The 17,745-nt window shown below is 46.3% G+C and overlaps 1 protein-coding gene across 1 annotated transcript in view; it reads left to right on the top strand.

The window, feature by feature from the left end:
• LOC137887826 (insulin-like growth factor 1 receptor) overlaps positions 1-17,745 on the top strand; it is a 39,240-nt gene continuing 21,495 nt past the window's right edge. Inside the window, 3 exon segments of the mRNA XM_068731053.1 lie at positions 1-172; positions 782-899; positions 7,401-7,967. Coding sequence (XP_068587154.1) covers positions 167-172; positions 782-899; positions 7,401-7,967 — 691 coding nt within the window. The 5' untranslated portion in view covers positions 1-166.

The raw sequence follows: 17,745 nt of genomic DNA, 5'->3' as shown, positions 1-17,745 counted from the left end.
AACACGACAGACTGCAGACTGGCGGAAGGAGACTGAGTGTGTACCTGTACCTTCATCTGTCTCAGGACGCTACCCACGCAGCTACCTATCGACGGAGGGCATTATATAACCACAGTACCTGACCCGAGCCGGAGTAGTACAGTCAAATAACCCCGTTCCCGCTGATATGAAGGTGAATCACTCCGACCACAACAACGCGGTGCGTGTGTGCATGATGAGCGGCTGAGGAGGAGGAGGAGGAGGAGGAGGAGAAGGAGGCTGCGGTCTGAAACTACATTTTATCCTGGATATTTCGAAAGAAACGTCGTGTCGTTCACACCAGGAGGCTGGCGCATCAATGTAACATGTCACTGTACGCCATAGACGGCCTCTTTCCATCCCGATTTTAGGGGAGGCGGCTTTGACTCGTTTTCTGCCTCCCGAGGAATCCTCCAGCAGCGGGACGTTGAACGTCGTTTCTCCAGATATGGAGCGTGGAGATGCGGATTACAGAGGAATCCCCGCCGCCAGTTTAACTGCATTGGTTTCGCTGTACACACATGTGTAACTATGAACACGTATTTTGTAGTCAGAGGAATACATCTGTGATTTTGGACTCCCCGTTAGGAGACGTGAGCAGGCTACACCGCTAGCCTGCTCGTAGTAGCTATTAGCGCCATTAGCCGGCTAACTGCTACAAAGGTACTGGCTGGAGAATTTTTTTTTAAATAAGAAGCTGTTTAATAATTCTGAGCAGCTTTTGCCCACGTTTCCTCCTCCTCCTCAACACATTTCTTTGCAGGATTTGGGAGGATCTACTCATCCAGGAATGAGGTCTCGAACGGAAAGGAGCCGCGTGACCTTGTTTTGGGGTCTGATGCTGGGTCTGTCGTCCTGCCTCCGGCCCGCCACCGCAGAGAGTAAGAAATGCTACTCACACACACACACACACACACACACACACACACACACACACACACACACACACACACACACACACACACACACACACACACACGGGGAAACGTTGCTCTTTCCATGCCCCGTTGCTGCTCAAATATGGGGAAGTAAGGTTCGTAAAGATGAGTACAGTAAATAGAGCAGAAATAATGCTTTACATCACAATGTTGTGACGCGTCTATGGGTTAATAAGAGATTTTAATTAGCATTAAGTCTACTGCAGGGACATTTTGTGTTTACATAGTATAATACTACATGTATCTATAGTTTGATTCTAGTGGGGGGGGGGAAACATTTTAATATATGTGCAAAGTAGTTATTCTGTGATACAGACTGCAGTCTGTGTGATATTGTAACTTGGTTTTTGGAACTCACCACAGAAAAGGAGTCAGTGAGTTGTTAAATACATTACCATGACTCAGCCGACGGAGATAGTTAGTCTAGTTTAATTTATATATGTGTGTGTGTGTGTGTGTGTGTGTGTGTGTGTGTGTGTGTGTGTGTGTACTGTCCGTTTTTGGCATTATTTTGTGCGCAGGTGTTCTTTCCAAAAGGGGTTTTAATTTAATACTAATAACTTAATACTCCCAGTCTTTTGCTCTACTTGACTAAAGCAACTCGGGACACCTTGACCGTGGAAATATTCTCCTGAATACCATGCTGCTGCTGCAACATCCTCCCATCAGCCGAATGATATTAACCACAAGGCTGAGGTCAGAGATTTGAGTTACGCAATAATCCGTTGAAGTAGACCTTCAGTGCTTCTTTGACTGAAACTTTGAGGTGGACTTTTATTGCAGCTCACAACTTCTTCTCAGCATGTCAAATCCAACACATTTAAAGCTTCTATATGTATTCAAAGTGTCTTTTTGTTTTGCCATCAGAATTTTTTTCCTCCCATGCTTCCAGTTAAACCATAAACTGGGCTTCCCTGATTCATCCCATTCATTGTGACATGTCGGGGAGGGGGGAATGTTAAGGGGGGGGGGTACGACCAGCTCTGGGTTTTAAAATAGGACAAGCCGAGGCACACTCGCACGCAAAACAGACTAAGTTCTGTTGATTGGAAAGAGTGAGGAGCTTGTGAACTGTGTGTCATGGGGTTTACTGTCCCCCCCCAGTGGTTACAGGACAAACCTGGGAGAAGCAGATAGGTTCTCCCATCGAAACTCTACTTTACTGGTGTGTGTGTGTGTGTGTGTGTGTGTGTGTGTGTGTGTGTGTGTGTGTGTGTGTGTGTGTGTGTGTGTGTGTGTGTGTGTGTGTGTCTAAAGGTTCCTTGTGTGGCCAAACTCTCAAGCATTCCCGCTGGTCTGCTGTATCAGCTGGGACTAAAGGCTCCGGGTAAACCGGGGTCAGCTCTGTTGCTGCAGACGAGGCCTTTTTCAGAGGAACCGAGCGAGTTTTATCCATCAAGAGGGATTTTTTTTTTTCTTCTCACCTTGCCTCTCATGTGGAAATGTATTTCTGTATTTGCGCCCCCCCCCTCTCTCAATGCTAATGGCAGTGTATGAAGCGCCAGCTCCAAAAAGCGAATTGCTTCCTATTTTCTCTGCCTTATTGGACTTCTCGTGGATTTCCTCTGATTGTCTCGGTGCTGCAGCCAGTTGGGGGAGAAAAAAAAAAAAAAAAAGGTTATCAAAAGCAAATATGTGATCTGGAGGCTCATCAAAAGCTGCAGAGATAGGCCTGTGTACTCAGCTGTTTAGAAAAGAGAGGCAGTTATTGAGCCGCTACACCTGCCAGCGGCATTCTCACTGAGCGCAAGGTGTAAACTTCTGATCGGACGCTTTGTTTGGTGTTGTCACGAGTGTGGTGTAGGAGCAGTGTCTCATGAAAGAGGGGGGGGTGGGCGAGGGTGAAAGCGTCCCACAGGCCCGGGTGTTTGGGATTGTGTTAGCAGGTATGCAGCCTGCTGAAGGCTGCTGACAGTGTGCACTGACAAGTAGATTATAGAGAAAGACATGAAGGGCATACCAGCGCTCTGCCTTAAATCACACCAGAGGCATTTCATAACGGCTCACCAGAGGCTGAAGAAGACTCGACGCTCTCAGCAGTTTTGGTCGAAAATGCCGACGGCTCTCTGTTTTTTATGCGAGAACCGAATTATCCCCGATTTTTTTTAAAATGCCGAAAGCAAAGAAAGGCGATACGGCTTTATCACATTTGAGCCGGGCTCTGGCACAAGCCCTCAGCTCTGAAACTCATGTCACAAGCGGGGTTTGAAAGAGGTCGACCGCAGGAAAGTTTGAACACTGGGTATAGTTGTTGACTGTGGTACAATCTGCTTTTTTCTTATGGGAGAAAGAATTCTAGGACAATCTTTGTGTTTTTTCAGTGAAGACATCTGCGTCTTTTTGCCCTTTTTTTGTCCCCGCTGTAGGCGTTATCATATACGTTGTTGAAAGCGTACCGGTTGGAGCAAAAGCGGCAGATGTTTGAGGTGTCACTGAACCGGATGATACTGTATGTGTAATCTAATGTACGGATGACACTTTGTCTTTGCCCCCTGGGTTCTCAGATCTCTAAGCAAACCAGGTGTAAAATGTAGCGCCGACTGTAAGCAGTTTTTAATTTGAAAGTGTACTGACTCTATATCTCTGAATACACAGTCCCCCACATCGAGTTAACCTAACTTTAAATGGAACCTGCATGTTAGAAATGTTGGTTGTCGTTTGCGGTCACAGCCTACGATCGGTGTCTCCCCTCAGAATACACATTTTTTTAAAGCACAATATATTTCTGAGCATTTCCTTTAGTTCCCCAAATGGAAAAGTACAAAGTTGTTTGGAATTTCACCTCCCTCATCAACAAGGTGACTGATTTCTATTGGACAGGTGTTCCTTGCACACACACTGGTGAGTTTTATTTGTCTTATTACAGACCTGCAGCTTGCATCAGGGTAATGTCAGACGGTCGTAGTTGCCTCTCTTTTCTTCAGGGTAACTGACTCCAGAGCTTTTGAGCTGCACGACTCAAAGATCTTGAATAGTGAGATGATTAGTTATATTTATATCTATCTATCTTGTGTTCTGATCCAGTATTAAATTATTACTGATTGTTAAAGCTAATATTGAATATAAAAAGGAGATAGGTGTGTGTAGATCTGTTTTCAATACCTTGACATGTCATGTTGTGCTTCGCTGTCAAACCGCGTTAAGAGGTTTGGGAAAACCTGTTCACTGCCAGCAGAAAGGTTCTTTTGGAATTTCAACATTATTCCACTTCAGTAACAGTGGGGCTTCTGAAGAAACCGCACATATGCTTTGGGGAACTACAGGTTCTGGTATCAGCAATACTGTTTTATAGTATTCTATAGTATCCTTTCCTGGCCTTCATATCGGTTTGAACGGTTTAACTCATCTTTCTGCTCTTTGAAAGGTTCAGTGTGTCGCATTTAGGGGGATCTGTCGGCAGAAAAGAGTAGATTATCGCCTAAAAATAAGAGTAGTTGCTTAGAATGAGCCCTTGTTATTTCTACAGTAGCCCAGAATGGACAAACCAAACGTTGGTTGTAGATGGGAGCATCCACCGTAGTTCTACCCGCTTGGCACTCGGGAGAAGGTTCAGTTGGTCGCACCCTGCAGCTTTGCTTGAATAAGAATGCATGAAGCAAACTCGATCGTCTACTTTTGAGAAAAAAGAATGTTGCAGGATTGAGTTCTAAAACCCGGAAATGAGTTCCGTTGTCTCAAAGTCGATGGGTTTTCTGAATGGGTTTTTGGCTTGAAGTGAAGTCTGTCGATAACACAAGCGTAAGAGATTTCAAGGTTTTGTTCTATGATATAAAGTACGTCAGTAAATTCCTCTCTCGTGATTTTCTGTGTATCTTGAAAGGGGCATTTGCTAACAAGTGGCTGAATAAGACTACAGAGATGACTACAGAACGTCATCCTTCACAACCTAGTTCTGTGAAGTCGCGCTCATGTGACCGTGATGGAGCTCGTTTATGGGCTAACCGTAGCTTTTTACTTCTGCCGAATACGATCACGCTTCAAAAATCATGAAAGTGGTGCGGAGATTATCTTGTGTAAGTGTAAGCGTCATAAACTTGTGTTTCTCACAGACCCAAAAATAACCAATAACCCAAAAGCCAATGGGGGGAAGAAACCCATTGGCTTTTTGATGCTAACTTTCGGGGTTGGCCTGAAGAACAGCTCTTCCTTGCAGTGGTGCGACAGCCCTGCTGTGTGACATCTATTGTGGGAATTTGTATAGCCGCTGGCTCATTGCTCTAGCTCCTGGTTTTGCCTTAAGGAAAACCCCTTGATTAAAATAAAATAATTTATTTACACTAATTAAACCTGCAACACGAACCCTAATGTTTAATTATACAAATGTAGTAATTCAGAAAGCAATGGCTTGTTTTCTTGTCATGCGTTGTCTCTCCCAAACCTCTCAGCGTCGCCTTCAGACAGTAAAACTTTATTGAGCAGCATTAACGTGGCGGTGCGACTACCTGTGAGCCGCTCGGCGTGACTTTTCCATGACTCACTTCCCACCAGCTTTTGAAGTCTGAATCCTCACAGTGATGTGCGATAATGGCCTCCATGTTTCTGTGGGTGCTGCTGGAGCTTCAGGCCAAGCATTGTGTGGAGCACAGCACACAGGTGGCAGTACGAGTGGGAAAGGCAAACACTCTCACACCTATCGTCACCGACGTGCCATACCGAGCTTGTCCTGATGCGGGTTGGGATTCAGAGCGGTACCGTCTCTTCTTTTCTTCTGCTTTGTTAGTTTCAGAGCATTTCTTCGTCTAAACAGAATCAGAGTCTCCTGGCCGTCTCACTAAAAAACAAAGTACCGCTCATGTGGCTGAAAACAAATGTAAACAAATCTGCTTTACCCTGAACATGAAATTGCATAAATACATGCTTTTACAATTTGTTCACATCAAAGAGCAGACAACTGTCCTTTGTGTTCTGTCCTTTGATCAAAAGCCCAGACATATTTACTTCTGCAGTAAATGAATGGCTTCACTAGATCACAGTGTGTGCGTAGACTGCTACAGGTGGATACATGTCAGGAGGGGGCTCTACAATGCACCATGTTAGCACCGCGGTTCTAGGGATGGGAACGCCGGTCTGTTGGTTGGTCCACAGCTTTAGTCCAGACTGAGATATCAAAACAACTATCGGGTGGATTTCCATCTTACGCGGACATTCATGGCCCCCAGAGGATAAATCCGACTGACTTTGGTGATCCCCTGACTTTTCCTTAAGAGCAAACATCAGCTTGACATCCGAGTGAAAAGGCTTTCTGACTACTGGATAGGTCGTCGTGAATTTTAAGGTTAGTTTATGTTCTCAATAACTAGTTTCAAGTCTTCTTCACTGCAGCATGATGTCCAGTGAGTGAATTACGGTCCATTTAGAGTGAAACGGACCATAAAGCCGGGGGTGCTTCGGCCTGGGAGACGTCCGTGCTTTGTCTCGCGACTTTAACCCTTTCACGTCGTGTTTTCGGTTCATCAAAGTTAATTCTCACTTTTTGGCCGCCTAAAAAGGTCTTATTCAGCGTTCGGGTGTAAAAAATGAAAATACCTAAAAAAATAAACTGCAAAACTAATGACATTCCCCTCTGCTGTACTTCGGCTGGTTTAGTGCTAATAAGCGAATGTTAGCATGCTAACAAGCTAAAAAGACGGTGAATGTGGTACACATGATATCCATTTTAGCGCGGTGACTTGTAGAACAAAGCACCACTGAGTCGTTTCCTTGAGTGTGGACTCTTGTTTCATGATTTCCTTGTGAAACGCCGCCAGGATTTATTTTTATCCTTTGTTCAACAAGTTGTTTTGTCACCTATACTGTATTAGAACAAACTAGAGTACATTTCTCTCAGTGGAGGATGTCTTTGATAGTGGAGTAGTTTGTATGCCTTTTCATGTCATTGTGCTATAAAAGCTCGACAAAAGAGCGGAGCGGCGTGAAGCCAAAAACCGGGGTCGTGCAAAGTGAACACAAAGAGCAACAACAATGTGAACTTGACTGTGTCGTTTACCTGAGCTTGAATAGAACCCGACTCGCGTGTTTACTCTGTCACGCCATGTTAAGATGGCATTGAGAATGAGAACCGCCAGGCAAACATGTTGTGTCAACAACCGCGCAGCTCAAGTGTACCGTCAATATTTAGAAAATGCACAAACAAGCGTCTCTTCATAAATATCACCAGTTGAGAAATTTGAGAACATTGTTTTGTTAATTGTTTCGTTTAACGGCCTTTTATTGCCTTGTGTGTAAATAAGTGATGACATATCCAGATCATTTGAAAGAATATGTTCTTGTGTAATTGTTGATGGAGCCAAGACTTTATATTGAGATGATGAATGTTTTGATCCCTGTGGAGAGCCTCAAATGAAAGCAAAGAAATGAATAATAATAGAGCAAATGAGGTTTACGTTACAGTTGAGTTTGATGGATTGCGGCTCCCTTCACCCTCTGCCCTTTGTCTCCCTGCAGTCTGCGGTCCCAGCATCGACATCGGGAATGACATCAGCGAATTCCGGCGCCTGGAGAACTGCACGGTGGTGGAGGGCTACCTGCAGATCCTCCTCATCGGCGACAAGAACAACAACAACGTCCACCAGGACGTCTTCCGCTCGCTCAGCTTCCCCAAGCTGACCATGATCACCGACTACCTGCTGCTGTTCCGCGTGTCCGGCCTGGACAGCCTGAGCACGCTCTTCCCCAACCTCGCCGTCATACGCGGGCGGAACCTCTTCTACAACTACGCGCTGGTCATCTTCGAGATGACCAGCCTGAAGGACATCGGCCTGTACAACCTGAGGAACATCACCCGCGGCGCCATCCGCATCGAGAAGAACCCCGAGCTCTGCTACCTGGACTCCATCGACTGGTCGCTCATCCTGGACGCCGAGTTCAACAATTACATCGCCGGGAACAAGCAGTCCAAGGAGTGCAGCGACGTCTGCCCGGGCATCATGGAGAACAGCCCCCAGTGCAGGAAGACCATGTTCAACAACAACTACAACTACCGCTGCTGGAATTCCAATTACTGCCAGAAAGGTAACGCCGGCTGCCCCACACACACACACACACACACACACACACACACACACACACACACACACACACACATGCGTGATTGCTCGCTGGGGATTTGATTGCAGATTGATTGTGCAGACAGTCGAGCCTTTGGCCCGATTTGCATGGTTGTGATTTTTAGAGTGTAATGAACAGCTCCGTAGCTACAGCTGTAGCCTGCTACCTGTCGCTTTAACTACTGTGTGTGTGTGTGTGTGTGTGTGTGTGTGTGTGTGTGTGTGTGTGTGTGTGTGTGTGTGTGTTGCTATGCATGATCGCCTTGTCTTGCAGATCTTTGCTGTAATGTATCTCGGCTGTTTATTCAGGTTGAAGACAGAGCTGAGCGGAGGTATCAGTGGAGTCTCCGGTTTTCTGAACTACTTGCTGTACATTTACTCACATACTCAAAAGAGGCAGTGGCTCTCATATTCAGGAGTCTTGTGTCGGTTCCATGCAAGTTCAATCCAGATCTGCTCACGAAAACCGAATCAAAGCGTCTAGAGTTTAATCAAACCACTCCAGGGCGCGTTGGGTGTGAACCCGACCTTTTTAATTTTGTGTTTACGACTGCAGTGTTTCAGATGACTCGTTTTAGACAACGTGTTTTGGCTGACTGTGTGTGTGTGTGTGTGTGTGTGTGTGTGTGTGTGTGTGTGTGTGTGTGTGTGTGTGTGTGTGTGTGTGTGTGTGTGTCTGGCCGAGTTGTTTCCCTGGTGACTGGCGCCCTGCTGCAGACTCAGCATGTTGATGTTTTCGGTCTTGTGACACAGACTGGTCCTGGATGGCGTGCGTGCACACGTATAGACGCACGCTGTCACCATCGTCCAGCACAAATCACTGGGTTGCCGGGAGAGTGGCAGAGTGTGGGCATTGCACTGGGGGAGAAACCGAGGGGGGGGGGGGTGGTATGTTGGAGCAAGACGTGTTGGGTGGATGGTCGGGGTGGAGGAGCAGAGCTCTGTGCAGTTAATCATCTATCACGTCAGCAAGAAAACGAGAGAGAGAGAGAGAGAGAGAGAGAGAGATCAAACTAGTCCACATTAAACTAGACCTCTCCTCTTCTATTTGTAAAAGCAGCAAAAACCACAGTGTAGAAATACTCTGTTACAAGTACATGTCACAAACATACTTAGGTAAAAGTACAAAGTATTAGCATCAACATATACTCATTATGCAGGATGGCCCACTAGTAACTACAGCTGGTACACACATGTAAGGTACAATAATTGTCTTTAGAACCGTTGTAATAGAAGTATAAAGTTGCATGACATTGAAAGTAGCAGCACTCGAGTAAACGTACCTGGTAGCATTCCACGGCTGGCCGTCGGCCCTATCTGAGGTTGTGTCTTCACATGCGAGAAGGCCAACCGTCCTTCCTCTTTGCCGCCGCCACCGCGGCAACAACTCAACAACATCCAGACAGCTGCGTCGCTGCGACAACGCCATCTAAACTGCTCACTCGTGGGACCATGTGTGTCCTCCTCAAAATATGCTGCAGATCCTACACCGTCAACGTAACACGCGACCAGAACATGGAGGTAACAGTTCACCGGTGTATTGATATTGTGCGCGGTTTAATCGCACTGTTCTGGTGATAGAATGACATATTGACAGGAAGGCCTTTTGTCTGCATAAACAAGTGTGTGGTAAGGAGGTGAAGTGTAACAGAGAGTACAGGGCCATCTTCCTGTCTCCACTCGAGACTACAAAACATGTTTTTGAGTAGTCTGGGGCTGTGAGGGACAGGAAATAGATCTGGATATTGTTTTTTAAATAGCCAACAACTAAATGCCTTGGCTAGTAGTAATACTTCTATTACCAGTGCTAGTGCGACAGCTGCTGCTGCTTCTTCTTCTACTGTTTCTCCTACTACGGCCTCAACTGCTACGCCACCTGCTGCTGCTAGCTAGCTACTATTATCACTACTCCTACTTCCAGGGAGATTACCACGGTTACTAGTGATACTGCTTGGTCTTCCACTGCAGCTACTAAACCCACTCTCTACACTACTGCAAGCAGCAGTGCTGGGGTCCTAGTACCCGCCAATGAGTTAAGTTTAGTGAACACTCGCGTGGCACCGCGGTGCAAGCCTCCGCAGATGGCGCTTGAGCCCGCGAACCGTGAACTCGTATCCCAAATTCATGGACTACTTTACTGCCTTTATACAAGCCCTGTACAAACAAAGAAGAAGTCTTTAATGCAGTATAAAGAACCAAAGGTTGCACATCCTGTTAAAAATTCAGCTGCAAAATGCATCTTCAAATGTAGCTTTTCAGTCCTCCAGTGTCTAAAGTATTTAAAATACGAATTGGCCGTCTTTGTAAAATCCTAAAAAGTTTGAAGCGTTTACGTGTCTTTTAAAAAAAGGCGGTCGCTAACAAGTGGCTAAATGAGACTACGAAACGCCATCGCGGCCGACTAGCCCGCCTTTACACATAACCCGGAACATGAATACTGATTTCACCACGCTTGGCCCCAAGGCCTCATGGTTGCAGCTCGTCCCCAGACTCACTGGACAGATGAGACATTTTTGGGCCCGGCTGGTGTGTATTGTGCTCAGTTGGCATCGTCCTATCCCAACGGGTCGACGTGTTTTGTTCAGTCGGTTTGAGCGGACTAAAAATAGGAGAAGCGGAGATCGACCCCGCGAAGATGCATAAGCAGCCGACCGAGGGGGGGGGGGGGTGTTCCTGAGGGAGAGCGTCGGCCGGGGCAAACGGGCAAATCATTTGCTGCCGCCGCTGCCTTGTAAACAGCATTGATCTGAAGTAACACGAGCACCACTGCTCCCGCTGCAGAGGCCGACATCGCTGTGCTATTTATTGGGCATTTTATTGGAGGTGTCTGGTGTTGCTAAAACCAGGCTTCATCAAGAAGAGGCATGCCGATGGCTCGCTCCTCTCAGCCGTGCACTTCACGATCCGGTGTGTTTAAGCCCGACGCTGCTAGAATCGTGTCCGTTTGTATCGGCAAACACAACAGAAGACAGAGCTCTGATGTCGCCGCTGATAACGCCCCCTATCAAGCTTCAGTAATCTTATCTGGGATCTGTTGTTCGAGTGTGTGCCTGGCTCACAGGCCTTCTGCTGTGCTGGCATGAAGAGTCATCGTTGTATCCGGAGGCATTTTATTTCCAGACCCCGGTCATTCACCGGATCAATAAGTGACGGAAGGGGAAAGTGTTTTCATTGACTTACTATAAAGGGCCTTCTTTCAGCCGGAACTCATTCATAAAACTGTTACAAGGAAAAGAGGGTTCAGATTCAAAGCCCGATTTCCTTCCCTGGGAAAGTGGAGTGCTTTTTTTTTTTTTTTTTTCTTCGTACTGGCGGTGGTGGGGGCTACATTTTCCCATGTTTACTTCCCTCATTTGTTTTTTTGGGAATCTGGTTTGGGTGTTTTGTCTCGTTCATAACTCATGGGCTTCTTCTAAAGAAGAGCCATGTCCGTGCATGCTGGGAAACAAGCACACACACGCACACACACACACACACACACACACACACACACACACACACACACACACTCTCTTTCTCAAACTCACACAACCCGCACACACGCTCTCTCATTGAACAGCATGGGGGATGTTTTTCCGGTGCTTTGTTTGGTCTGAGGAGATGAAAGCACATCATTAAAGTACAAAGTAGGTCTTCAGGGATTTACTGGAAGGATTTTTTTATTTTTTTTTGTCTTTTGTTAACCCCTGGCCGAAGGGATTACACATTAAACCAGAGGGATCGTCCACGGGGTTGTTGCAACATCAATTTACTGTACATGTGGGTGTTCAGTCAGTTTATGGCAGTTCATGCCTCTCTGTGTAGGGTCTGAACGTTTTGGACTCGTGCAACTTCTAGTTCCACAGGGCAACCTGCTTACCTCCACCACCATAACAACTATTGCTATGACTAAAATGTAATTTTAAAAAAAAGGGAAAAAAAAAAAAAAAAAAAAAGAGCAAGTTGGGGCTGGTTCTGCCACATGATTTTGTTTTGAAAAAATGCTAAACTTTTGTCTGGAGTCGGTAGAGAAACAAAGCGGTCGTTTAAGTGACTGTAGAAACGGTGATCTGTGCAAACTCAACGATCAAACGCTCACAATGAACGCTGCAGCAGATTCACAGTGTTGACATGAAGCCTTCTCAGGTACTCCGAATTCAACAGTTTAATCCCTCCTGTTATTGTTTCTTTAAGAAATGTATAGAACAGCTGCGTCAATATATTAGCTCACAACATGTATTCATCTCTACGTTGGCTGATAAGACAGTTTAGAAGCATTTACAAATGTAATTTTTTTTTTTTTTAGGTAACTAAATATAAGGTATCATTGTCAAAAGATGTATTTAAAGGGACGTATTGTTTTGTATTTTGTGTTTCCACTACAACATGTTTACATGCTTTAACGTTGAAAAAACTCTTCATCGTCCTCATGCTGTCTGTCTGAATATGCATTCACCCCTCTGTGTATCAACAGAATTGCGTTGCCAGGCAACAGCATGGGTCCATGTTTTACTTCTTGTGAGCTGACGTCACACTGAAATCCAGCGGGACACATTTAGGACGTCTGAAACTGTGAAACGGTCTTCATGACGTGAAGTCGTGATGCTGACGGCTCGTGTTAAAGGCTGTGTGGGTTCCTCTACGGGCCGAGCGCTAAAGATCTAACGGGCTAAATATTGCTGCTGATAACATGCCTATGTTTACTCATATTTAAATTTGACACATACTTGCCCGCATTGCTGCATCAAATGGAATCCATCGCTGTTCTCCAGTGTTCTGCCTCGTCCCGCCCCGCTGTGCTTCCAGCTACTGTAGTATGTAGAACACAATAGTCACAATATGTATTAAACTGAATTACAGACTGTTAGAAGGTCCTTTTTACTACCCAAACAACAAAACTGGCTGCACGTCTATTTGCAGAATGATTGGATGTTACCAAAATAGGAATGAAAGGATGGATTAGGTAATATCTTAAAAGGGCTGAGAAAGGTATTGAAAGCGTGACGGAGGTCCCGTAACATAGAATAAGTGGCACGGCACGGACCGATACACATGCAGAACAACCACATGAAGGAACAGCAGGGTCAGGGTTTGAGTGTGTGTGTGTGTGTGTGTGTGTGTGTGTGTGTGTGTGTGTGTGTGTGTGTGTGTGTGTGTGTGTGTGTGTGTGTGTGTGTGTGTGTGTGTGTGTGTGTGTGTAAGGAAGCAGGGGAGAGGGTGGAGGCGCTCTTGGTCGGAGTAAATCGCAGCGAGGGAAGCCCAGCTCCAGCAGCGCCGTCTCGTCATCCAGACAATCGGACTTGAGTGACCGAGCGCTTAGGGCTTAAGGAAGCCCAGTGACAACTAGTTTGGGCTTATGTCTGTCTAATCTCTGCTATGATTAGCTTCATACCATCACGAGCTGAGGACAGACGCCCACTCGCTCAGTCGATCTGCACACGCTAGTCCTTTCAGGGATTGGTGCGGCTGGCGTGGACCACGTGGCGGCCCTGGTGAAAGGGATTGAGGAATGCTCTTGCGTCCCTTAACGACTACTGCAGAGATGTCGCTAAGGACCAACGCAGGCAACGCATTTACTCATCGCACACCTGCCTTCATTTTGACCAAAACGTCTACGTCACCTGCCGTCAGGTTACCGTCTTACGCCTGTGGGTGTGTCCTTTCCATTCACAACAAAGTGCATGTATTTAACAGAAAATAGCATATGAAATGCTAGCATGTTGACGTATCTTTTGGCTGTTCTCTGTGATAGCATGCTAAACAGCTGAAGGAGCTAACAGATTCAGTTTACAGTGATATGAATCCTCACATTTCAGCCAGATAATGATTTTCAAGTTTTGCTTAAAAAAAAAAAACACGGGCTTTTAATTGAACGATTAATCGATTATGAAAATATTTGCCAATCGATTAATGGACTAATAGGCCCTTCTTTGATCTTACAATGTGGGAGGTATGCAGAGGAGGGACACCTGCCAGAGGTTATAAGGTAAAAAGTACTCGACGGCCAGTTGTAGCGCACCGTAGCAAGCCGCGATGAATCCAACGTAAAAGATACAAAACCATCTATTCTCGTAAAACTTCTCACCCCTCAAGCCTGAACATTTAGACGTCAGCGACGTAGCTGCGTCTGCTCCGATCATTGGATACTCGTAGTTGGCATTTCCGTCCCTGTGGTTTGAATCCAGGCTTTGAAACTGCCGGTCACACCTTCTGAAACAAGTCATGTGTGGTTAAATGATGAAATATGAACACTAGAGAGCATCAGTAAAGATATCGTGTCCTGTGGGAGTTGTATTAACAGTTTTGTTGTTTTCACCCACAGCAGACATTCTTAAAGCAGTTATCGGTCGTCGGAAAAACAAAACGAGAATCCTAACGCTGGATGGTGCACGACTGGTCATGCACCCCCGTACCCTGACCCAGAACCCGGAGGCTGTCGGGGCCGGTAATTATAGGGACCGCTTTGTAAACCAGTCACATCCATGCCTACTTTTAGTGAACAGTCACACCCATCCCTGGAATTCCTGGAAGAGAACATTACTGGTTTGGCTGTGTTGAAGTGCCTACTGTAATTATGTGGCCTTTAATTGTGCTCTGTTAACACCGTCAGATCGGGATGAGCCGTGACCGGGGACCGAGAGGAGTCTCTTGTTAGTGGATTCTGAGGCCGGTTGCAATAGTTTGTTTTGTTATGAAGGCTCATTTCCCATCATTTCAGTCTGCCGTGATCCCGGTAGAATTACAATGAATGAGGAAAGCGTCAGTCAGACCGTTCAGGGGTGTGACAAGAACTCCAGCAAAAACATAAACTGTTGATACATTTATCGAATTGTATACATTGATGATTCCGTTCTTTTTCTTGTGTTGATTCGGGGGAAAGTAGGACGAGCCGGGAGGCTGTGCTGCCACTTTGCGCGCACACACACAAAAAAACGGATAGCAGCGACAATGCAGGACACTGACGTTAAAGTTTTGTTCTGTCTGAGAACCCTCCTCCGTAGATGAAGTGATCCGTAAAGCAGTTTCACCGTTCCATAGCTCGCCCAGAGCGGGCATCTTCTCAACCCATGCGGCGTCACGCTGCTTGCCAGCGTTCCTGCCGTACTTGACCTTTCACCAATCCCCTCGCAAGAACGCCCGCTGCCCAATAGTTCGTGAGCAAGCGTCGCTAGGCTCAGAAGGCCCGTCCAGCTCTCGGCGGTGTGTGTGTGTGTGTGTGTGTGTGGATCCTGCAGGTCCTACAGCAGATGTCCTCAAAGTTTAGAGGAGAGTGTCGTATTTTACACCTTCCCCGAAGCCAAAAAGATGCAGGAGGAGAGTTTTCGGACACAAATGATCCAGTGTTGAAGACCTCGCTCACTGCTGAATCCATCGCAGATTAACAAATAAAAACCTTGTTGTTTTTTTTCCCATAGTAGGATGCTAACAACGTTAGTTAGCGTAACGCGTTAGCAAAGAAAGGCGGTTTATTAATTGTTATTAATTTATGATATCCAGTGTATGGATGAAGCTCCCAATGTGCATGCAGTATCCCGGCATGGCAACCAATTAAGGATCTGTTGGTTTGGTCCGTTGTTGTCCAACCGTAGTTCTACAGAGGAGCTCCTGCTTTTGTTGTGAATGTGGAGTCACTGGTGGTGACGGAGAGCATCATCTGTGTTTACTGAGAACAGCTGTGATGCAAGGGATTCAGTGGTCGAGATTGTCTCCTTATTTCCTGGATTTTGAGCTCGGTCCTCTTCCTCCTTTTCCTGCTTTGCTGCCAGAGCTCGACACGGACGATCAGAAGAGAACGTCTTTGTGCCCGATGGCGTCACATGACTGTGATGCCACCGTCACTCCGATAAATTGGGCTTGGTGTTACCTGCATTACCTTCATCTTTTGCTTTGCATACAATTAATAGTGTGTTTGCATTAGCTCATGCACTTTCCTTTGCTTCCAATTATGTTCACGCTAGTGTACGACAAACACTCAAACAAACATGAAGACGCACACAAATCACCCAAATCAAGAGCTGTCTGTATACGACGACGTATTTCCACTGTGGGGTTTAGTCTTTTGGATGATAAAATAGTATTAAAATAATAGTAATAAAGCAGTCTTATCGTGGCCATTGTTATTTCGACGACTCTCTTTGTGGCTGTGGTAATGGAGCCACGTGTGAAGTCTGTCCTTCTCTTGTCTCAGAGCCGTGGGTATCAGGGAGCAGCTAACGCGATAGCTGCTTGTGAACCTCGCCCACCGTCTTATTGCCTGACCTCTGCGGAGGCTCCGGGGACCGGCCTATTGGATCCGTCTCGTCTCCTCCCGGTGGGTCCGCCGGGGGGGGATGCCGGGAATTCCTTTAGTCTGGAGTTCTCTCTCGTAGTGTCTGCCGATCTGACGGATGTGTGTTCCCAACAAGTTTCACAAGGCCGCCGGGCGGCTCTGTTGTGACTAGCTTCAATTGAATATGTTTTCCGATGTTGTTTCGCATGCTTTGACTTCAAGGTAATGGCGGTGGATAACGAGAACTAGAATAGTGTTTGCAGGTGGGAAGTCGGTGAGGTCCAAGCTTTGGAGAAAAAACCCAAACAATAGATAAAGAAGGTTATTGTTGTACAATCCTGCCTTGAAGGAAACTGTTATCTTAAGCCTTCAAACTGGACTTACTGGTTTGTAATTCATGCCCAGGACACTGTGGCAACATGCCAACGGATACCCTTGCAGGTGCTCTCTATTCTGACTCTTTATTTTTTCCCCATACCTCATGGGTTTTCCCAAAACTATACTTGTGCTTGCACAGACTTGGTAAGGTGCTGTGTGACAGTAACGTTAAAAAACTCCTTTTCTGTTGCCTGATCTATCTGTAGATGAATCTTTTTATTCAAATATTAGTTTCTATTTTACTAAATGAGTGTTGAGTTTCTCTACAATCTTTCCCTGCCTCCCCAAGCTGCTGCAGAAGTACTTCTTGGGGGGGGGGGGCTGGTTCCCTGGTTGGGGATCACCCCCCCGTTACAGGTATTGGTCTGTATTTATGCTGTGAAACATGACTCGGCAAGCACAACAATGAGATTTGGTGTAGTTTTACGAGGTGACACACAGCGCCGTCCCCTCAGCCCCATGCGAAACAGAAAGAGCCCAGCTTTTCTTTGCTTACGGGGAAAGATGGCGTTAGTGTTTTTCACTTTGAACACACTGTAATTATCAACAGGAAGCGTCGGACCACTCATCTCCTGTGGGACGTCTCCTCACAAGTGGAGGGGCGGTAGCACATCTGCACATCTGATTCCGCTAAAAAGTGTAGCAAAGCCCTTTTTGGAAGGAGGAAAACCCTCCTGTTGATGATTCATGGAACCAGGACGGGACCTGGAGAAGCCGTCTCCATGAGTCATTGAATCAGGATTCCTTTGCACCAGCTGATGACAACTACACCGCCTCTGTCCTGTTTCCTGTCGTCGTTTCCATCCAAATGGTTTCACGCGTTAAAAGCAAATTCTCTGGTACATTTTACTATTACGTTAACATAACAATTTTGATTATTCATTTTGGCAACCCGAGCACAAACGCGGCCGTTGGGGTCGATGGCGCGCTCGAAGCAGCGGGTCGGTTTAGTTTTTTGTGTCATCTGCTTGCGAGGCTCAAGAGGTGCACAGGACAGTGCCGGTCAGCCACAGAGAGATGTGAACGGACTGAAATAATGGAGAGCTTTGTTCAGGCGAAGTGCACTCTCTCTCTCACACACACACACACACACACACACACACACACACACACTCTC

The sequence above is a fragment of the Cebidichthys violaceus genome, unplaced genomic scaffold, assembly GCF_023349555.1.
Source record: "Cebidichthys violaceus isolate CVI_PGR_0920_01 unplaced genomic scaffold, fCebVio1.0.p SCAF_5, whole genome shotgun sequence".
Taxonomy (NCBI): Eukaryota; Metazoa; Chordata; class Actinopteri; order Perciformes; family Stichaeidae; genus Cebidichthys; species Cebidichthys violaceus.
The sequence above is the reverse complement of the archived record's forward strand: the minus strand, read 5'-3'. Positions and strand labels throughout refer to the sequence as shown.